At 45.0% G+C, this 21,933-nt stretch overlaps 4 protein-coding genes across 4 annotated transcripts; all 4 read right to left on the bottom strand.

Annotated features, from left to right (window-relative positions):
- Positions 1 to 805: 805 nt before the first annotated feature.
- Positions 806 to 2,485, bottom strand: LOC128753446 (keratin, type I cytoskeletal 13-like). Its single transcript, XM_053855159.1, has 7 exons — positions 2,120 to 2,485; positions 1,958 to 2,040; positions 1,724 to 1,880; positions 1,480 to 1,641; positions 1,292 to 1,417; positions 986 to 1,203; positions 806 to 938 (listed from the first exon to the last, which is right to left on the bottom strand). The coding sequence occupies exons 1-7, from the start codon at positions 2,474 to 2,476 to the stop codon at positions 806 to 808; spliced, it is 1,236 nt and encodes a 411-aa protein (XP_053711134.1). The 5' UTR covers positions 2,477 to 2,485.
- Positions 2,486 to 6,117: 3,632 nt separating this feature from the next.
- LOC128753431 (keratin, type I cytoskeletal 13-like) lies at positions 6,118 to 7,982 on the bottom strand. Its single transcript, XM_053855128.1, has 7 exons — positions 7,540 to 7,982; positions 7,387 to 7,469; positions 7,153 to 7,309; positions 6,896 to 7,057; positions 6,708 to 6,833; positions 6,402 to 6,619; positions 6,118 to 6,318 (listed from the first exon to the last, which is right to left on the bottom strand). The coding sequence occupies exons 1-7, from the start codon at positions 7,945 to 7,947 to the stop codon at positions 6,222 to 6,224; spliced, it is 1,251 nt and encodes a 416-aa protein (XP_053711103.1). The 5' UTR covers positions 7,948 to 7,982; the 3' UTR covers positions 6,118 to 6,221.
- A 1,886-nt stretch (positions 7,983 to 9,868) lies between these two features.
- LOC128753471 (keratin, type I cytoskeletal 13-like) lies at positions 9,869 to 11,630 on the bottom strand. The gene is made up of 7 exons (XM_053855202.1): positions 11,244 to 11,630; positions 11,058 to 11,140; positions 10,824 to 10,980; positions 10,590 to 10,751; positions 10,402 to 10,527; positions 10,096 to 10,313; positions 9,869 to 10,012 (listed from the first exon to the last, which is right to left on the bottom strand). Exons 1-7 carry the CDS (start codon positions 11,598 to 11,600, stop codon positions 9,916 to 9,918), a joined length of 1,200 nt encoding a protein of 399 aa, XP_053711177.1. The 5' UTR covers positions 11,601 to 11,630; the 3' UTR covers positions 9,869 to 9,915.
- Positions 11,631 to 15,146: 3,516 nt separating this feature from the next.
- LOC128753469 (keratin, type I cytoskeletal 13-like) lies at positions 15,147 to 17,070 on the bottom strand. The gene is made up of 7 exons (XM_053855201.1): positions 16,545 to 17,070; positions 16,372 to 16,454; positions 16,138 to 16,294; positions 15,911 to 16,072; positions 15,730 to 15,855; positions 15,425 to 15,642; positions 15,147 to 15,351 (listed from the first exon to the last, which is right to left on the bottom strand). Exons 1-7 carry the CDS (start codon positions 16,995 to 16,997, stop codon positions 15,252 to 15,254), a joined length of 1,299 nt encoding a protein of 432 aa, XP_053711176.1. The 5' UTR covers positions 16,998 to 17,070; the 3' UTR covers positions 15,147 to 15,251.
- Positions 17,071 to 21,933: the final 4,863 nt, after the last annotated feature.

Below are 21,933 nucleotides of genomic sequence, written 5' to 3'. Positions count from 1 at the left end.
GGAATAATTTTTTTGGACATCATAAATTTTAAAACAACAATCAAATTGATCCCTCAATTCTGTGAACCACCAAGAGAACCGTTTTGTTCACTGACAAGAAGGAACCAAAGGACTCAGACTCCCTTATGCTTTATAGCAAATACAGTTTGTAGTGTAGTGAAGCAGCAGCACTGACCACAGTGCCACCATTCTGCCTCCAACAACTCCCTTTGTCAAAGCCAAATTATAAGGTCGTAATGTGATGAGTCTTTTTCTCTGGCAACGCAAATAAACTTTTAGTATGAATGTTTTTCCTCCATGTTGGAGAATATGATCCAAAGCGCCTACATAATGTGGACCTGAAGATCACAATATTTCACATCTCTTTATTTTTTGTGATTTTGTATTGTTGTTTCATGTTATTTATACAGTAATATTTTATTGTCTCATTTGAAGAGCCGCCATGGTTAGAAAGACACATTTCTTCACTAAGATCATTTGTCACCAGAGATCCACAACTGAAGTTTCATTGAGCAGTGTTTTCATTGATGGAGTCCAAGAGGTGGTGCTGTCTTACCATGATGAGTGTGAGCCTTACCTGAATTATTACAAAGATTTGAAATACTACAGAGAACAAGCGCCACCTGTGGAGCTCTGGAAGTAAAGAATCATTTTCATTTGACAACACTAAAATCTTCGGTGAAGATAGAAAAGGAGGACAGCGCGGCCTGTGAGTTTTATTCAATCCATTTTATTGATGGAACTCTTGGATTTGAAGTCTCAGTGCTCAGCCTCAGTCGCTCCCCTGTGGTCACTGTGAGACACATTAGCTCCTGGTGGTAGAAGTTGAGGAGGTCACCACCTTTCCATCAACCACTTCCTCAGTGACGATGACCACTCTGGTGGTGGTACTGGTGGTGGACCTGGAGTTGAGAGGAGAAGTGTGGTTATTGAAAAAGCTCACTTGAAGAGCAGGTTGCAGCAGCACCCAGCTTCCTTCTCTTACTTGGCCTCTCCGTCCAGCAGCCTCCTGTATTCAGCAATCTCCAGCTCCAGACGAGTCTTGATGTCAAGCAGCATTTTGTACTCCTGGCTCTGGTTCTCAATGTCGGCACGCAGACCCATCAGCTGTTCTTCCAGACTGGTCACCTGCATCTGGAGGCTTTGGAGTTTCATGGAGTATCGTGCTTCTGTTTCTGCAAGAGTTCCTTCCAGAGCCGCTTTCTGAGGAAGATACCAAGCAACTGAAGTGAGCAACAATGACTGTGAGGACTGTGGAAGCTTGCTGAGGAGCTGGAACGTTCAGAATTACCATGCTAAGCTGGGACTGGAGCTCGATTTCCAAGCTCTGCAGTGTGCGACGGACCTCAGAGATTTCTGACTTGGAGGTCTGGAGGGTCTCTGTGCTGATAGCCACCTGCTTGTTCAATTCCTCTGTCTGCAGCAGAAGAAACGTCAGTTTGTGTTTTGAAGTTGGCAGTTTTGAAATGGTGATCTCACCTTGGTTTGGAACCAGGCCTCCAGGTCTCGTGCGTTCTTTGCAGCAACACCCTCGTACTGCTCACGGATCTCACGCATGACAGCGCTCAGGTCAATGCCTGGTTTTGCATCGACCTCAACGTTGACCTGCCCGCCCATGGTTGTCCTCAGGTTGGCCATTTCCTGTCAAGAACATGGTAATGAGATACAAACATACTCTTAAAAAACTGATAAACTCAAGAAAGGAAACATGACAAAAACTGACCTCCAGGTGGTTCCTCTTGAGGAAGATCAGCTCCTCCTTCAGGCCTTCAATCTGCATCTCCAGGTCTGATCTGGCCAAAGTGAGCTCATCCAACATCCTCTTCAGGCCGGCGATATCTGCTTCCACTGACTGGCGCATGGCGAGTTCATTCTCATACCTTCATGACAGAGAAACAAACACATGAACGTGTTGACCCTCAAAACTCTTGATCTACCTGAGAACCAGGTGACTCACTTGGTCCTGAAGTCGTCTGCTGCCAGTTTGGCGTTGTCAATAGCCAGATAGATTCCACCGTTGATCCTGGTGGCATCCTGGATCTGTGTGAGGGGAAGGTTGTTTTGTGTGGGTCTCAAGCTGGGAGGAAATATTCCTGAGCTATTCATGTGATAGACATACCTTTCCCTGCAGGTCAGCGATGGTGACCTGGAACGCTGTGTAGTCTCTTGCAGAGGGGGACGTCTTGCTCTCCAGGAACTGGCGAATCTTCAGCTCCAGGTCAGCGTTGGCCTTCTCCAGAGTGCGCACCTTCTCCAGGTAAGTGGCCAGACGGTCGTTCAGGTTCTGCATGGTGGCCTTCTCATTGGCTCCTACGTGGAGGTCCATGCCTCCTGCTGCACCTCCTCCCATGCCAAACCCAAAGCCAGCAGAACTACCTCCTGAGCCGAAGGAGCGGGAGGCCACTGAGGCTTTTACTCCAGAGCCACCAGCACCGCCGTACACGGACAGTGACCTACGGGCGGAACCACCTCCCATCCCGTAGCTGCTAGATGAGCTTCTGATGCTGCTGGATCTGAACACCTCCATGGTAAGATCTGCTCAGTGGGACTCTGTGCCTTGGAGAGCTGATGAGGCCTGAGATGCAGAGCTCAGCCCTCACTGCCCTTTTATCCTCATCGTGGCTGCATGGGAGGGGTCACCTGGGGGGGTCATAGGAGGAGACATTCCACATATGTATGTGCTGTGCTCCATCAACATGTGCTATGTGGTCAGAGGGTATTTACCAGAGGGGTCAATGACTTAGTCATGTGGTCGTTCCTGATCTGACAAAGAAAACTGCACCAGTATGGAACTGCATTCATGTGAAAGTTGATGGAGCAGAAAAACCTGATCACCTTCTGGAGGGTCCAAATAACTAAATGGATACATCATGTTGAGCGTCACTTACTAGTCAGGTTTCCCAGCTCAGGAGAGAGATAAAGACTCCAGATCAACAGAACACAGTGGCTACATGATGCTCCAATAAGGTCATTCAAAGCAAACTTTGAAGGAACTTTTTAGTTCAGAGTGGGCAATTAAATTTCTTAAATTTGAAAACAAAAATCAAGTGATGATAATGAAATTACACTTAACATTTTTTAATAATACATTCCATTTAAAGATTCTCAATGTGTCTCATACATTTCAAAATTTACTTTCAATTCTGATGTATTTTAAGGGAGAAGAAATAATCCTAAAATAGTGGAAAGGACAAACAATTACAAAAAATGAAACGAGTTATGTTTCAGTTGCATCGTAATGAACAAAGAACAATGCACAAGACAAAAAAGTCAGAGACAACAACAAGTTTTACACATTTACTCTGACTCCAGGAGGGCCACATAAATTCAGTTAAAGGGCCATATTTGACCCCCGGGCCGCACTTTGCCCAGGTCTGATTCAGTTCTTCAGTTTTCCACCGCTACATTACAGGATCACTGCTAAGGTCTGATAGTGAGTGATGATGCAACAGTGTTTCTCTTGTCTACATCATTGAATTCAGTCTCCAACCAAAAAGAGTGATTTTGTGTTTCATACTGGTGAAATAAAGGCAGATACCACTCAGTTCTGTGTGTGTGTGACGTCAGCAGGTTCCTCACTCAGGAGGGAACTTTTCATCTCCTCGTATTCTCGTGACAGTCGACCCCCAATACATTTATTTAAGTATCCAATCAGAGACGATGGACTCGCTAATGTCTGAGGGTGTCAGCAGCTGTGTGTGTTGAGGCGACGCTGCGCTAGAGTAGAGCTTCGCTGGTTGGCGCTCTGCTCCACTGAATTCAAATGGCTTAACACCCAACTCTGGAATTGGGACTGAGGGCCTGTTTACATGGTATCGGAGCCAACAAAACCTCTTTTGAAACAAGCCTCCAATGTGGAAAAGTTTTGGCTTCAGCTCCGCATCATGAAAACGCTGCAGGAACTGGTGCCTGCACCTTTGTGTTCACCCATGTCATCTAGTCAGACATTCTGCATAAGCCTCAGACCAGCAGAGCTTGCTGATCAGTGCTGCAACATTCTCTCCAAACACTGCCTGAGGGAGGCATCAGCGTTAGCTCCATGGAAACTGAGTTTCATAGGTGTTCATTTTCTCCACTCCACACTTCACACTCAAATCCATTGATTCCTCAGTTCTGTGAACGGCCAAGAGAACCGTTCTGTTGTGTTCAGCTTTTGTGTGCTTTTATTTTATATTTCTGGTTTTCTTGTGTGTTGTTTCCTGTTTTATGTCCACCTTCACAGCAGCACAGCTGGAACCCATCTGCGAATCAAGCTCCACTGATTTCAAAACCTTGGTTCCAGTCTGTGTTGCCATATGGTTACTTTGCGTCCACCGGTAAAGATCCTCTGTAGACTTTGTTTCCTCGTGTATTTGATAACTTTTCGACTGTGCGTGTGTGTCTTCTCTGCCGCCTTCTTGGTTTCTTCCTCGTTTGTTTTCTGCCCTTTACTGTTAGCCTCATGCTTTGTGTGAGAGTTTCTAGAGCTCATCTTTTGTTTTTTCTTGTGTGCTTTCTTCCTTGTATGTGTATGTTTATTCCACCACCGAGCGCTTTTCGTGGTTTGGGTCTTGTGAGTTTATCCAAGTGTGTTTTGGTTGTCCCTGTTATTTAGGCTATTTTCTGTTACAGGTTTTTCCCCGTCCCTGAGTGTTTCCCCCGCTTCGTGTTTTGTTGGCAACGTTCTTAGTTTCCTCGTTTCCTGTTTGTGCCCTGTTGTTCTGTGTTGTCTGTATATTAAAACTTGTTAAATTTAACCTTGTTGTTCGAGCCCTCTGTTCATCAGCAACGATCTTAGTGTTTGGGTCTGTTCTCCTGAGCCACCGTGACAGAACCATCTGGCCAGATCTCAGACCCAGCTATTGTTGCTGGTCTACAAAAGGCTTGGGACATACAGGGCACCAAGATCATGACCCTCAAGAGGGCGAACCAGAGTGTCCTGGAGCAGCTGCAGAATATTTCAGCTGCCCTTGAGTGCATGTCGGCTTCACCCGCTGGAGGTGATGCTCCTGCATCAGCTTCTGCAGCTGTCCATGCTCACCCTGATGCCAGCGTACGTGAACCATCCATCCCCACGGAGGTCTACGCTCATAAGCCGGGCTACTGCAGAAATTTTTTTGTCCAGAGCTCTCTAGTTTTTGATTTACATCCGTCCCTTTTCCAGATGGAAAGTGCCAGAATAGCTTTCACCATGAACCTCCTGCTTGATAAGGCCAGCCAGTGGGCAGTCTCTCTTTGGGAGTCAGACTCTCCTCCCTTGGGGAGTTATCGACTATTTTCCTCAGAAATTAGGTGAGTATTTGCTGCTCCTTTTAAGATCAGACCTAGCACTTCGAGACGCCTTATGTCGCTCGTACAAGATTCTCCGAAAGAATCTGTCTCTAAGTACTCCATCCGCTTCTGTATTGAAGACGCTGAGTCGGGATGGAACGAGCCTGCTCTGATGTCTGCTTTCACTAGCGATCTGGCCCACAATATTTGGGATCAGCAAAGACTCCGGGATGAGTTGAACTCTCTGGAGGAGCCAATTATATTAGCCATTTGTATAGATAAAACGAGAGCATCTCCGAGAGAGACGTCCCATGTGGCAGGGTCTATCTATCATCTATCATCTACCCAGAGTTTGTAACTCCAGAGGATCATTCTGAGCCCAAGCAGGTGGGGAGAATGCCACTGACTCCGGAGGAGCGACTGACTCTGAAAGGTTTGTGTTTGTACTGTGGCCTATACTTGTCCAGTTTGTCCCAGGGGCCCGCGTCTTCCACCCGTCCTACGTGAGAGGGAAACTGTTTCCTCTGTGGAAGCATTTATTGACTCCCGTTGCCATCCAAGCCTCAAAACCCAAGCTTCCCGTAGAAGCCAGAGCCAGCCCAGAGCCCCAGAATGCCATCCAAGCGAGAGTTTCTAAGATTCCCTAAGAAATTGCAGATTTTTCTGCAGGTTGGAGTATATGTTCAAAGTTCGGACAAAATTGACCTGACCAGAATATTTCACTTGTCTTTACTTTTTGTGATTTTGCACTGTCGTTTCATGTTCATGTTCATTGAATTATTACGAATATTTGAAATATTACAGCGCCACCTGTGGAGCTCAGGAAGTAAAGAACACTGAGATAGAAAAGAAGGACAGAGGGGCCTGTGAGTTCAGAAACCTTTATTCAATCCATTTTATTGATGGAACTCTTGGATTTGAAGTCACGGTGCTCAGCCTCAGTCGCTCTCCTGTGGTCACTGTGAGACACATTAGCTCCTGGTGGTAGAAGTTGAGGAGGACACCACCTTTCCATCAACCACTTCCTCAGTGACGATGACCACTTTGGTGGTGGTGCTGGTGGTGGACCTGGAGTTGAGAGGAGAAGTGTGATTATTGAAAAAGCTCACTTGAAGAGCAGGTTGCAGCAGCACCCAGCTTCCTTCTCTTACTTGGCCTCTCCGTCCAACAGCCTCCTGTATTCAGCAATCTCCAGCTCCAGACGAGTCTTGATGTCAAGCAGCATTTTGTACTCCTGGCTCTGGTTCTCCATGTCGGCACGTAGACCCATCAGCTGTTCTTCCAGACTGGTCACCTGCATCTGGAGGCTTTGGAGTTTCATGGAGTATCGCGCCTCTGTTTCTGCAAGAGTTCCTTCCAGAGCCGCTTTCTGAGGAAGATACCAAGCAACTGAAGTGAGCAACAATGACTGTGAGGACTGTGGAAGCTTGCTGAGGAGCTGGAACGTTCAGAATTACCATGCTAAGCTGGGACTGGAGCTCAATCTCCAAGCTCTGCACTGTGCGACGGACCTCAGAGATCTCTGACTTGGAGGTCTGGAGGGTCTCTGTGCTGATAGCCACCTGCTTGTTCAGTTCCTCTGTCTGCAGCAGGAGAACTGTCAGTTTGAGTATTAAAGTTGGCAGCTTGGAAATGGTGATCTCACCTTGGTCTGGAACCAGATCTCCAGTTCTCGTTGGTTCCTTGCAGCAACACCCTCGTACTGCTCACGGATTTCACGCATGACAGCGCTCAGGTCAACACCTGGTTTTGCATCGACCTCAACGTTGACCTGCCCGCCCATGGTTGTCCTCAGGTTGGCCATTTCCTGTCAAGAACATGATCATGAGAAACAAATAAACAGTAAATATAATAAATAAACAGATAAATAAAGTGAGGAAGGCAAACATGACAAAAACTAACCTCCAGGTGGTTCTTCTTGAGGAAGATCAGCTCCTCCTTCAGGCCTTCAATCTGCATCTCCAGGTCTGATCTGGCCAAGGTCAGCTCATCCAACATCCTCTTCAGGCCGGCGATATCTGCTTCCACTGACTGGCGCATTGCGAGCTCATTCTCATACCTTCATGACAGAGAAACAAACACATGAACGTGTTGACCCTCAAAACTCTTGATCTACCTGAGGACCAGGTGACTCACTTGGTCCTGAAGTCGTCTGCTGCCAGTTTGGCGTTGTCAATAGCCAGATAGATTCCACCGTTGATCCTGGTGGCATCCTGGATCTGTGTAGACAAAACGTTCATTACGTGGGTTCACTCGGCTTTTTAGTGTTTCCGTCATCAGTAAACATACCTTTCCCTGCAGGTCGGTGATGGTGACCATGAAAGCTGTGTAGTCTCTTGCAGAGGGGGAGGTCTTGCTCTCCAGGAACTGGCGAATCTTCAGCTCCAGGTCAGCGTTGGCCTTCTCCAGACTGCGCACCTTCTCCAGGTAAGTGGCCAGACGGTCGTTCAGGTTCTGCATGGTGGCCTTCTCGTTGGCTCCAACATGGAGGTCCAAGCCTCCTGTCGTACCACCGATCATGCCATAACCAAAGCCAGCAGCACTACCTCCTGAGCTGAAGGAGCGGGAGGCCACTGAGGCTTTTACTCCAGAGCCACCAGCGCCGCCGTACACGGACAAGGACTTACGGGCGGAACCACCTCCCATCCCATAGCTGCTAGATGAGCTTCTGATGCTGCTGGATCTGAACACCTCCATGGTAAGGTCTGCTCGGTGGGTCTCAGTGCCTGGGAGAGCTGATGAGGACTGAGATGCAGAGCCCATCGCTCAGTGCCCTTTTATCCTCATCGTGGCAGGATGGGAGGGGTCACCTGTGTGGCCAGAAGTGGAGACATTCTTGTCATCTGTGCTCTGCTCCACCTTGGCATGCTATGTGGTCACCTATACATGCTTACCTGAGCTTGGCGTCGAGTGACGTGTTTTGTCCTCGTCTAATGATGAAAGCAGAATCTGTATGAAAGTGCATTCTTATGAAAGTTGACTGAGCAGAAAAACCTGATCACTGTCTGGAAGTTCGCAGTAAGAGTCACGGCTGTCAAAACTGGGCTTAGTTGGCCAGATCTGGAGATAGAGGCACAATCGGGAACGTCTTTACTATCTGTCACAGCAGTTTGCATAAGGAAGGATTTTCGTTTAAGAAATGTTTCAATGCTTTTCCTTTGTTCACAGTAATTTAAAACTCTATTAATGGATCATTTTTATAAAAAACAATAAACCAGGTTGAAGGAAAACAGAAGTTCTGTCCTTTTTACTTGATTCATGCTGTTACTATTCAATCCTTCAGTGAACATACTCATCCTATATTTGGTTTAGGAATCATTCTGGTTATTTAAATTCTGACTAAAACCCTTTCAAAGTCGAAGTGAACATTGCGTCCAGCAGAGGTCTCAAACAAGCACACGAGGGTCCAACCTTTTTGACACTGTCCAAGTAATGATTCAAGCAGTTGGATTGTGCATTTAATGCTATTTGCAGAAAAATTGAATGGAGACCGAAGGCAATGTCCTTCTGCACTATAGTTACTAGGGAATGACTTTCGCATAAATCCTCTGTGTGGTCTCCCTCTGACTCCACCTTGTGAAAATAGATGAATTTGTTTCTTCTTCTTGAACTGCAAACTTACAACTTCTTTTCCTTCTTTTGTCAAATTCCTTTCATTTGTTTTTGAGAATTTTCCAGATTAATTGTTGACATCTATGATCTGCCAGCAGTTAAGCGTGAACATTGTGAGCTCCGTAGGCATCAACTTACACTGGCTGTGATCTAGTTTTTGGTGACTGTCAATTTTAGCCAGCTTTACATATTAAAACTTGTGCAGGCCAGAGAATATGACGTGACAGGTCGGACTTTTGCCCCGGGCCTTGAGTTTGACACCCGTGAACTACCGCCTTTCATTGAGCAGGCACTTATAAACTTGCAGTCAAACTCATGGAACAGAATCACATGAACCTAAAACAAATAGGGCAACAAGGCTTGCGCCTTAATTTTCCAGTGTCAAGAACTGAAGATGTTTATATTTTTCAACCAAAGTTTATTAGGTAGCTGCAATAAGGAACTAAAGGACTCAAGACTCCCAAATGCTTTATAGCAGCTACAGATAGCAGTGTGGCCACAGCACTGACCACAATGAAACCATGCCCTGTTTAAAAAAATCCTTTTTTCAAAGTTAGTTGGTATGTGGATGTTGAAATGAGAACAATTCACTTGTTTGTGCTTTCTGTTATTCGTACTATAGTGAAATATTATTTCACTATTTTATAGTTTCTTTTACAGAGTCCTCATAGGTAGAACGACAGACATATTCACTCACACCTGCAACACCAAGTTGTTATAACCAGAGATCAGCAACTGTGGTTTCATAGAGCATTGTGTAGTTTCTGGAGTCCAAAAGTTGTTGCTGTCTGGTCATGATCAGTGTGAGCTTTCATTGAATTATTACAAATACTGGAAATAGAAATATGAAAGAGAGCAAGCACCACCTGTGGATCTCTTTAAGTAAAGAATCGTGTCCATTTGACAATGAGTGTTTGGTGGAGATAGAAAAGGAGGACAGAGCGGCCTGTGAGTTCAGAAACTTTTATTCAATCCATTTTATTGATGGAACTCTAGGATTTGAAGTCTCAGTGCTCAGCCTCAGTCGCTCCCCTGTGGTCACTGTGAGACACATTAGCTCCTGGTGGTAGAAGTTGAGGAGGTCACCACCTGTCCATCAACCACTTCCTCAGTGACGATGACCACTCTGGTGCTGGTGCTGGTGGTGGACCTGGAGTTGAGAGGAGAAGTTTGGTTATTGAAAAAGCTCACTTGAAGAGCAGGTTGCAGCAGCACCCAGCTTCCTTGTCTTACCTCGCCTCTCCGTCCAGCAGCCTCCTGTATTCAGCAATCTCCAGCTCCAGACGAGTCTTGATGTCAAGCAGCATTTTGTACTCCTGGCTCTGGTTCTCAATGTCGGCACGCAGACCCATCAGCTGTTCTTCCAGACTGGTCACCTGCATCTGGAGGCTTTGGAGTTTCATGGAGTATCGCGCCTCTGTTTCTGCAAGAGTTCCTTCCAGAGCCGCTTTCTGAGGAAGATACCAAGCAACTGAAGTGAGCAACAAAGACTGTGAGGACTGTGGAAGCTTGCTGAGGAGCTGGAACGTTCAGAATTACCATGCTAAGCTGGGACTGGAGCTCGATTTCCAAACTCTGCACTGTGCGACGGACCTCAGAGATCTCTGACTTGGAGGTCTGGAGAGTCTCTGTGCTGATAGCCACCTCCTTGTTCAATTCCTCTGTCTGCAGCAGAAGAAACGTCAGTTTGTGTTTTGAAGTTGGCAGTTTTGAAATGGTGATCCCACCTTGGTCTGGAACCAGACCTCCAGGTCTCGTGCGTTCTTTGCAGCAACACCCTCGTACTGCTCACGGATCTCACGCATCACAGCGCTCAGGTCAATGCCTGGTTTTGCATCGACCTCAACATTGACCTGTCCAGCCATGGAGTCCTTCATGGCGGCCATTTCCTGTCAAAACATGATTGTGAGAAACAAACATCCTCAAATAAAGTGAGGAAGGGAAACGTGACAGAAACTGACCTCCAGGTGGTTCCTCTTGAGGAAGATCAGCTCCTCCTTCAAGCCTTCAATCTGCATCTCCAGGTCTGATCTGGCCAAGGTCAGCTCATCCAACATCCTCTTCAGGCCGGCGATATCTGCTTCCACTGACTGGCGCATGGCGAGCTCATTCTCATACCTTCATTACAGAGAAACAAACACATGAACATGTTGACCCTCAAAACTCCTGATCTACCTGAGGACCAGGTGACTCACTTGGTCCTGAAGTCGTCTGCTGCCAGTTTGGCGTTGTCAATAGCCAGATAGATTCCACCGTTGATCCTGGTGGCGTCCAGGATCTGTGTGACAGGGAAAGAGGAAGTTAAAGATTACCACATTTGAATCATTACTCATTACTGATACAAGTTAATCATTTACTGTTTCCGTCATCAGTATTCATACCTTTCCCTGCAGGTCAGCGATGGTGACCTGGTGAGCTGTGTAGTCTCTTGCAGAGGGGGAGGTCTTGCTCTCCAGGAACTGGCGAATCTTCAGCTCCAGCTCAGCGTTGGCCGCCTCTAGTTTGCGCACCTTCTCCAGGTAAGTGGCCAGACGGTCGTTCAGGTTCTGCATGGTGGCCTTCTCGTTGGCTCCAACGTGGAGGTCCATGCCTCCTGCTGCACCTCCTCCCATGCCAAACCCAAAGCCAGCAGCACTACCTCCTGAGCTGAAGGAGCGGGAGGCCACTGAGGCTTTTACTCCAGAGCCACCGGCGCCGCCGTACACGGACAGTGACCTACGGGCGGAACCACCTCCCATCCCGTAGCTGCCAGATGAGCTTCTGATGCTGCTGGATCTGAACACCTCCATGGTAAGATCTGCTCGGTGGGTCTCTGTGCCTTGGAGAGCTGATGAGGACTGAGATGCAGAGCTCAGCCCTCACTGCCCTTTTATTCTCATTGTGGCTGCCTGGGAGGCGACACCTGTTGCTCTGAGGGAGGAGACATTCCTTACATATCGGCTATGCTGCACCTATACATGCTATGTGGTCATCTGCACCTTTCCCCGAGGGTTGGAGTGGAGAAAGCTGTAGATGTCAAGTCTGATGACGAACACTGCTCCTGTATGAAAGTGCGTTCTTGTGAAAGAAGAAAAACCAGCGCATAATCTAGAGGTTCAAAATTTGAACCAGGCCCATGAAATATTACTTGAAATTGGCAACAACTTTCTCTCTCAGGTTGATGAATTCAGTAGTGACATTAGCCGTTGGATTGAATTATTCCTGAGTTCCCAACAACTGGATGTGTGTGTGAGTGACTTAGATCAATATGTGGCGTATTATAATTTTCTGTGTTAGGTTAGTTCTTAAGTTGATCCGAGAACTATATCTATGAAGACATCTACCAAGGATATTCTCTTCCTATTGTACGGATAGTGAAACTTCTCGTCTCCAGCTTTGGCCATTTGTTGCTGTGCATTGTGAATTGTGGCCACTGTCAGCACCATGGGCAGGCCAAGCTGCTGAGAGAGATCATCCACTATCTACATCGGGCCTGGAAAACCCGCGGCTTCCGTACTGAATAGTAACAACATGAATCCCGCGGCTCTTCACCAAATGAGCCACCAAACTGGCTGCGATTTTGAAGCTGCGATTGAGATGAGTTTGTACAGGAAATAAGATGAAAAAGTAAGAGGTATTCCGGCGAAATGTCAAAATATTGTTCAAAGACTTTGACTTGCGTTTAACTTTGAAACATAAACAATAAACCTCGTGCCAGTCAGTGGAAGCCGGGCAGGCTTGGCGTACGATCAGTGCCGATGTGAGTCGCTGTCCTAAGACATAGACTGTCATCAGATCCACCATCAACACAATTTACATGACACAGTTCCACGTTTCACTTTGTCATTCCCTAAACTAAACGTATGGCATGTGTTTCAACTATTATTCATTGTTTAATTCAGAGGAGTGGAGATGAGACGCTCCACCCTGCAGCGTCGCTCACACACACAGACCAGGGCCATGTTATTGGTGGCATGAGCCACGTAAAAAAATATACAGTGGAACCTCGGTTTTCGAACGTCCCAGACTTCGAACAAATCGGAGTTCAAATGAAAATTTCGAGATTTTTTTGCTTCTGATTTCGAATGAAAATCCAGAACTCGAAAAAACATAACGTGCGCGGATCGATCAGTTGGTTATTGTGTATAACGCAGCCTCTGTATGCAGACGTGTCCTGTTAGCTACATTTACTGACTGTTTTTTCTTCATATTGAGGTGTAAAACCTTTCCTGTCTCCACACTGGACCGTGGTAGAGTGTCACAGGGGAGGTGCTCGCAGGGCCATCGCTAACCAGGGTAAAGATTCATGTACTGCTCCCTTTGTCCTGCTCTAAAACACCTAGACGGAGACAGCGACCCGGTGTAGGCAGAGCATGGCCATCAGTGAGGTCAATATCTTCAACTCTTACAGAGAGCAGCCAATTCATTGCTTTTTTAGTGCAAGTTTGGACTGGGCGTAGTATCCTCCATACGCTGCCATCTATGTGGATAACCATCTATAGCAAGGGAGTCAAGCTCAATAAGGACAGGGCCTGAGCTTTGGAACACAATATTATGAGCCAAACATTATAGCTGGCAGTTGTTTTACAGGAAATATGACTCTAATCATAGAGAACGGACTTGCTGTAACTCAGTGCTTTGCTTATTTTCTGTTGTGCTCCCCATAGGAAGAAGTTTCACGCCTCCCAATCCTCCACCGCCTCTGTAAATAGTATCATTTGTCTATAAAATTGTTATAAGTACACCTCTGCCTAGCATTGTATATTTGTTAGCATTAAAGAAAAGAAAAAAGAAAGTAATATAGATCAACTTACAATGAAGAATAACTTTATTAACATTGTTTTTGTCTGTAAAAGAAAAGACTTAAAGTCCATCAATTTGCCTGAAAAAAAAAAAAAGTCATGAGTGGATGTGCAATTACACTTATGGCAAAAAAGTATGTTCCCCGGGGTCACATGCGCCCCACCGGCATCGCTCCGCTCCCCTAAGGATACGATGAGTGAAATAGCTAAGGATATGATGGTGAGAAGAAAAGAGTGGAAGTGGTGCTCGGCTGTCTGATGTCATGCAAAGTGCCAGTGTCACATTGACCTAATGACATTTTCAGTCGGGAGTCAAGAGTCCATTGCAGCCAAACAAGCAGCACCAGACTGATGATGAACTGAGTCCAGGCTTGGGGCACCTGACTGGTGAAAAAGTACTTTGAGGAATACTAACTGCCACTCACTCTGAGCTCAGTGGATATGTTGGCCAACAAAGCCATCAGATAGTAACCTTTAGTTGACCGACTAGGTCACTCTATATCAAGTATTCACCATGAAATATGTTTTGAAAATAGGACAAAATGTTCATGATAAGGCTGAACATTGAATGTTTCAGCAGCCCCCTTTCTTCTGGTACTGAGGTCAGCATCACACAGACGAAGAACAAGACATGTATGTGGGTCATCTCTGCTGCTCTTTGTCATATAAGAGTTCTCTTTTGACCATTCCGGACTGAAGGAGGTCTGTCTTTTCAGCATGCGAAGCTGGAGCTAGCACAGGAGCGTTCTTTTGTTGTCCAGTTCAGTTGCACCCTCAAAAGCAGCACATAAAAAGGTGTCCGAACTCAGGCTGCGCCGGGGACCAGAGAAGGGGTTAAAAACCTGGATTGTCTGCCCTAAAACCGCGACGTTACCCTGCTTGGCCCTCTTTGTGATGTCACTCTGTATGCGGGATTTATTGATTGTTGATGGTTCCTGTATACCTTTTACAGTTTGCCATGGGACTTCAAATATTTGGTCATCCATTAGCAGAAAAAACCCCACACACATCAGATAAACACTGACGTAAACATTAGCCCACATACTTCCTCATCACCAGCTTCAATATATATTACACCGACCACTACTTTGTGACTGCATTTTTCAGCATCCAATATATGCGTACCCATTTACATGACATTTCATGACAAACCCTCGACTATTATGCGGAATGCACCGTCTCTTGGTTTGTGAAAATTAAGATACATTACAACTATATTTAAAAGAAAATGGAAGCTTTTGAAAAGTGTCTTCAGTCTACTGAAGTGAGAATCTATTATGAGGTAACCAATAAAGGAGCAGGTTACCACAGATCACGAGCAATGGTTTCTGGGTGCTGCTAGGATGCTCCTTCGCGCCACTGCGTTTGCATCTACTGTTTTTTTTTTTTCTCAAGTTGCAAGACATATTTTGAAGATGTTGAAGATGTATTTCAATATGACTTTCCATGTTGATTTAATGCTGTTTTTCTTCAGATGACCCAATCAAGAAACAGAACACCATATAAGTTCAGAGAGTTTTATTCAATCCAGCATATTTGTGATGGAACTCATGGAATTGAATGTCTCGGTCCTCAGCCGTTCCTGACGCAGTTGTTTCATTGGACAGTTTAGCTGGTGGTCTTAGAAGAGGACACCACCTTGCCATTAACCATTTCCTCCGTGACAATGACCACTTTGGTGGTAGTGCTGCTGCTGCTGGAGGATTTGCTGTGAAGAAATGAGGTGTCGGAACAGATGTGTGAAGCTGTGATTGTAGCAGCACCCAGCTTCCTTCTCTTACCCTGCTTCACCATCCAGCAGCCTCCTGTATTCAGCAATCTCCATCTCCAGTCGAGTCTTGATGTCAAGCAACATTTGGTACTCCTGGCTCTGCTTTTCAATGTCGGTACGCAGACACATGATCTGTTCTTCCAGACTGGTCACCTGCATCTGGAGGCTTTGGAGTTTCATGGAGTATCGTGCCTCTGTTTCTGCCAGGGTTTGTTCCAGAGCCGCTTTCTGAGGAAGACACCATAAAATGAAGTGAGCAACAATGACTGTGAGGACTGTGGAAGCTTGCAGAGGAGCTGGAACGTTCAGAATTACCATGGTAAGCTGAGACTGGAGCTCGATTTCCAAGCCCTGCAGTGTGCGACGGATATCAGAGATCTCTGACTTGGAGGTCTGGAGGGTCTCTGTGCTGATAGCCACCTCCTTGTTCAGATCCTCTGTCTGCAGCAGAAGAAACGTCAGTTTGTGTTTTAAAGTTTTGAAATGGTGATCCCACCTTCTTCAGGAACCAGGCCTCCAGGTCTCGTGCGTTCTTTGCAGCAACACCCTCGTACTGCTCACGGATCTCTTCCATGACAGCGTTCAGGTCAATACCTGGTTTTGCATCGACCTCAACGTGGACCTGTCCAGCCATAGAGTCCTTCATGGCAGCCATTTCCTGTTGAAAACATGATTGTGAGAAACTAACATCGTCTTGATAAACGGGAAACATGAAAAATTAACCTCGAGGTGGTTCTTCTTGAGGAAGATCAGCTCCTCCTTCAGGCCTTCAATCTGCATCTCCAGGTCTGATCTGGCCAAGGTCAGCTCATCCAACATCCTCTTCAGGCCGGCGATATCTGCTTCCACTGACTGGCGCATGGCGAGTTCATTCTCATACCTTCATGACAGAGAAACAAACACATGAACATGTTGACCCTCAAAACTCTTGGTCTACCTGAGAACCAGGTGACTCACTTGATCCTGAAGTCGTCTGCTGCTAGTTTGGCGTTGTCAATAGCCAGATAGATTCCACCATTGACCCTGGTGGCATCCTGGATCTGCAAGACATGGCCATTAATGAGTTTGAGCTCCCAGGGGGTTTCAAACAGCTACACAATCCAAATATTGTTCACTAAAGTCACACCTACCTTTCCCTGCAGCTCGGCGATGGTGGCATAATAAGCATCGTAGTTTCTTGCAGTGGGGGAGGTCTTGCTCTCCAGGAACTGGCGGATCTTGAGCTCCAGCTCAGCGTTGGCCGCCTCTAGTTTGCGCACCTTGTCCAGGTAAGTGGCCAGACGGTCATTCAGGTTCTGCATGGTGGCCTTCTCATTGGCTCCAACGTGGAGGTCCATGCCTCCTCCAGCACCTCCAGCACCTGCACCCATGCCGAACGCAAAGCCAGCACCGGCACCTCCACCACCTCCACCACCCCTTGCGCTGAGGGTGTAGCTGGCCACTGAGGATCTAATTCCACCGCCGCCTGAACCGCCATGCACAGAGAAAGCCTTCCTAAATGAACCACCTCCACTTCTCATGCCAAAGCTTCCCATTCCGCCTGCTGAGGAGGATCGGATGCTGGAAGATCTGTACATTTCCATGGTGAGGTCTGTTCACTGGTCTCTGTGCCTTGGAGAGCAGAGGGTGGACCGAGATGCAGAACTTACTCTTCACTCCTCTTTTATCCTCATGGCCCTGGCATGGGAGGGAATACCAGCCGTGCTGAAGGGAGGAGACCTACCTGAATTGATTCTCTACTCCACCTACTCATGCAGGGCACTCTCATTTGTGTAGTGAGAGTATAATTACATTTATAATTATCAAAGTTGGCAGATGAAATTTTGGATTCTGGAGTGTGTAATATGGCCACACCTATACCTCCGGCTAGTTTTTCAGTCCAATCCTGGAGGCTACAAACCGGTTCTGACAGGTGATCTGTCTTCAGTGTCATGAATCTTGAACAAGGCTGCTTTTCAAACCTAGCTCAAGCTTTTATGTAACCAGGCAAACAGCAAATGTAAATAATAGCGTTATATTTCACAGCAGAACACACCTTTTCGCGTTGGTTAATACAGAAAATAAGTTTGAGTTGATGTTCAGGAAAAGCTCTGCAGCCCCTAACTCTCCCCCACAATATGCATGTGAATGTTTCCAGCTTCAGATGGAAGTAACACTGATTTGTTTTTCTGTGGCTTTGCATTTCAGACATCAAACTAATGCACGCCATACGTTTTCTTCAACATAGAGATATAATTTACAAGTGGGAACAGTGACACTTCCACACCCAAGCTTCAAATTCACTGCTGTGTAACCTGCAGGTGCGATCAGTGCCCACCATTTGCAGTTCAGCGAGGATCGTTTTATTGCTGTGTGTGTGTGTGAGGTTCAGTGGGTGTGGCAGCGGCTGGGAGCACGTTGCAAGAACACACTCAGAGATCATTTATGTAAGCCTGAACGCATCGCGATTCAATAGCAATGGGGCCTCCGTTCTGCCACGGTGTGAACAGACATGATGAACTGAACTAGTTGGAGAACTCAGTGGATCACATGAGTTGGGCTCCAGTGTGGTGGAAACATCCATTTGCATTGCTGTCTCACTGTTTCTTGTACTGTGGAGCTAAGCTTGGTCAGCTATTAGCTTAGGAAATAATTGGCCGCTGACTTAACGCATAGTTTGAAGCTGAAAAGCTTGTTCAGTGATGCACATGTTTTGCTATCATTGAATAAATGTATCTTTCGTTCCGCTGAATTCTCTATTACGAGGTTGATTCTGATTTTGGTGCGTTGGCAAACAAAAAACCCACAATAGAGACGTTAGACCAGGAAGTAGAACAGACGTACTGTAGTCTGCTATATATACCGGTGCAAGTATATGTAGCATTTTTCTCATATAAAGGTTTTGCATCATGTCGAAAGTGCCATCACATTCTTCATTTGAAGTTGCTGTTACTCTAAAAGGATTGTCAATGTTACTTTCAGCGCTGTTTATTTTCCATCTCTTGTTTAACTCTATAATATTGGATTATCTTCAACGTCCAGGTCAGCCAGCATAAACTATATTTCGTCCACATAAAATATCCAGCTACCTTCAGACAAAAACATACCTGATCTTACAAGAGGTTTATGTTAATGTAAAATCACAATTGTTTTGATTTGGTTTGGTTGTAGATTTTAAAGCTAGTTTCTTGTTTGTTTTTCATTTTGTTTCTTGAAATACAACGTTCCAAAGTCTTTGACAAACTTTGGAATGTTGCTCAGCATATCTGATGTGTAGCCCTGCAGCCATTTGCAGCCCTTGATCGGAAGCAATGGTACTGCTTTGATCCTGTAAGACAATGGTTCTCCCCCCAGGACCAAGTACACGTTTCACGCCCCCCAACTCTCTGTCGCCTCTGTAAATAGTTTAATTTGTCAGAAAATTAATATAAGTACACGTCTGCATAACATTGTATCCTTGTTAACAAAAGACAGAAAAGATAAAAGAGAGATCAACTTACAATGAATAATAACTTTATTAACATTGTTTTTGCAATGTAAATTGGTAAATTTAAAATACATAACAATAAGTGTAAAATTTCAACCCTAACTTTTTAAAACAAATACATTTCGATTTAAAGGTCAGCTCTCGCAAAAGATCACATTATTTGGATTGTTCCCAAGGTGAGCCACGAGGAGGCACCGCTAATTATCTAAGTAAAGTAAATAACCAACCATTTCAACATATTACGTTTTGTGCAGTAAAAATTACATTACAGAATAGTATTTGCATTTTTTAGTTTTTTTATGATGCATCATGAAGTCAATATCCAGAAGTAAGGATTTTAACATGACTTGAAGTATACTAGTCCAGTTGGGACTCGAGTGTAATAATTTGTCTTGAAAAATGTATGAAAGTATTGTTGCATTCAAACCAACCAATGTGCCAATATGAAGCCTGATGTAGTTATTACTTTACACAAGCAAATGGCAGACACCTTTATGTAGTGTATAGTGACGCTGCTTAGCGACAGTGAGTCCTTTAGCCGCTTGTTCATGTGTACAGTATAGTGCAAGATTTTTCATATTTATAGTTCGTATCACATGGAACCGATTTCAATCTACAGCCTTTAGAAAGAGCAAAAGTTGAATATCTAATGGAAAACCATTAACGGATAACAAGCTAACTTCGTGCTAAACAAATGTTGTGCAACAACCTAAGCAAATAAGCTTCAGAAGTTTCTTTTTTATTTGAAAGGTGCAGTGGTTTGAACCATTTTTAATAGCTGCTTCAAACAAGCTGCAGCCAAATGTTCACAGACGCGGGAGGGGCAGGCAGAAGGTTTGAAAACTGTTGGCTAAAAAGCTTTACCTTCACAACACAAAGACGGTGACGAACCTTAAATGACTCAGACGCTAAACCGGAGTTCATAGCAAGAATAGAGAAACTTTTGAAGTCAAGGTTGGCAGTTTGATGTTCTGATCAAAAGGCTTAACATGCTGGAAGACGTGATCCGATTATTCGGCGGAAGTAATGCAGATACACACACAGCTCTATTTAAAGAGAAGTATGATGTTAGCGTCTTAGCTTGAATTCAGGCACAAATGATCACGAACATAAGCACAGTTTCCAGTTTAAATGAATCGTGATACAATCCGTCCAATGTTATTTTTGCCAGGTTTTTATGTTCAGTCAGTTAAAAAGAGTGTACAGGTTTTTGAGGCCGCTGCAGGGCGTGGAAGGGTTGCGGCAGTGTGTGCCAACCCGCGACACACACCTTATGTGACATGTGTGAAACTCAAGGCCTGGGGGCCAAATGTGTCCCGCCCAGCACGTTGTGTGGCTCACAAGACTTTTAAATACATGTTGTTCCCTTGAATTGCAATTCACGACTAATTTAGAGTTGAGCAAAAACTAGCGCTTTGGGTAGCAGAGAAGATAAATGTCAGTTTTTAGACAGGAGCATGCAGGTGCGAGGGAAGCAATGCCTGTTTCGGCCTCTCGAGCGGATGAGTTTGACACACCTGCCTTATGTAATCCAGCAAGTGGGTGGGAGAAGAGCTATAGGTAGACGCCACCATGCTAAAATGCTGGAATGTAGCGACAATAATAGCTTAATACTGCAACCTGTTCGGCTGTCATTCTCATGAATATGGATTTTTGAGTGGCACTATCTTCCTGATTGTACTACAGTTAGCTTGTAGGTGTAGATCTATGAAGCCATGTGGAAGTTCTCCTTGCTTATACTTAATACATTTAAGATTTTTAAATATGGACAAACCTGCTCAAACCATGAGTCCAGCCAAATGTGGCAGTATTTAATTAAACCTTGAAGATGAGGACAGAGGACAAAAAAAAGTCACAGATTTACATATTTATTTTAGTGCAGGCGCTAAAGCTAGTTAGTCGAGCTAATTGATCTTTTGTGGGAAAACAGCAGCGCATGAAGAGGAGTTATCAGAAATCCCACAGGGATTGGCTGCTGTCACAAATGAGGTCATGCTTCCACCGTTTCACCTCCGGCGCTGAGCTCCTCTTAATTCCGCGCTAGTCAGGTTTCATAAATCCAGTTTGACAGATGTGACTGCAGGTGATAAACTGAGCCAGTAAAACAATTCCTCTTTCTTTCTTTTACATTTAAAGTCATTGCTGCAGCTGCTCTGCAAAGATAAAGCCAAGCAAAATATTATTTCGTTGTTTGTTACCATCTGGACTCTAATTTCACCTCGCAAGTGAGGGGGTGAGAAGCTTGGACATCTTCAGAACCGCTGCTACTCTACATGATGAGAAGGTGGTTGAGGCAGAATTATGAAATGAATATAATAGCAGCTGCATCTGAAATCCGTGTTCGATTTATTAATTCAGTGTTCCATTCTTCCCGGAGCACAAAACAACGTGTATGGTTGTAGAATCCGAACATGAGCTGTGTTACTTAAGATATCACTTCAAGTCAGTCTTTTTCAACTTACTACATGATCAAGTCTCCTTCTGGCTTGCTACTTGTTCCAGTCATTTTTTTTTTTAAAGTACTACTTCAAGTCTGCTTCTGACTTGTTACTTTATCAGGGCTTTATCTTCCAGCTTTGTGAAGTCTATTTTGACCTGCTACCACTCTTTGTCTTCTTACTTTATCAAGTCTTCTTCTGACATGTTCCTTCATCAAGTCTGTTTGTGACTTTCGTCTTCTCAAGTCTGCTTCTGACTTGCTAATATATCAAGTCTTTTTTAACTTCTAACTTTATCAAGTCTGTTTTTGACCTGCTAATTCATTAAGCCTGCTTCTGCTTCTTGTTACTATAGTCTTTTTTTACTTCTTATCTTTCAGGTATATTTTTGACTTCCTGCTGTATCAAGTCTGCTTCTGACTTGTTACTATATCGAGTCTTTTTATACTTCTTCTCCTCCAGGTCTATCTTTGACTTACTGTTTTATCAAGTCTGCTTCTGACATGTTACTATATCAAGTCTTTTTTTACTTCTCCTTCAGATGTTTTTGACTTCCTGCTGTATCAAGTCTGCTTCTGACTTGTTACTATATCAAGTCTTTTTTTACTTCTTCTC

The sequence above is a fragment of the Synchiropus splendidus genome, chromosome 2, assembly GCF_027744825.2.
Source record: "Synchiropus splendidus isolate RoL2022-P1 chromosome 2, RoL_Sspl_1.0, whole genome shotgun sequence".
Taxonomy (NCBI): Eukaryota; Metazoa; Chordata; class Actinopteri; order Syngnathiformes; family Callionymidae; genus Synchiropus; species Synchiropus splendidus.
Note: the sequence above shows the minus strand (reverse complement) of the source record. Positions and strands in the feature narration are given on the sequence as shown.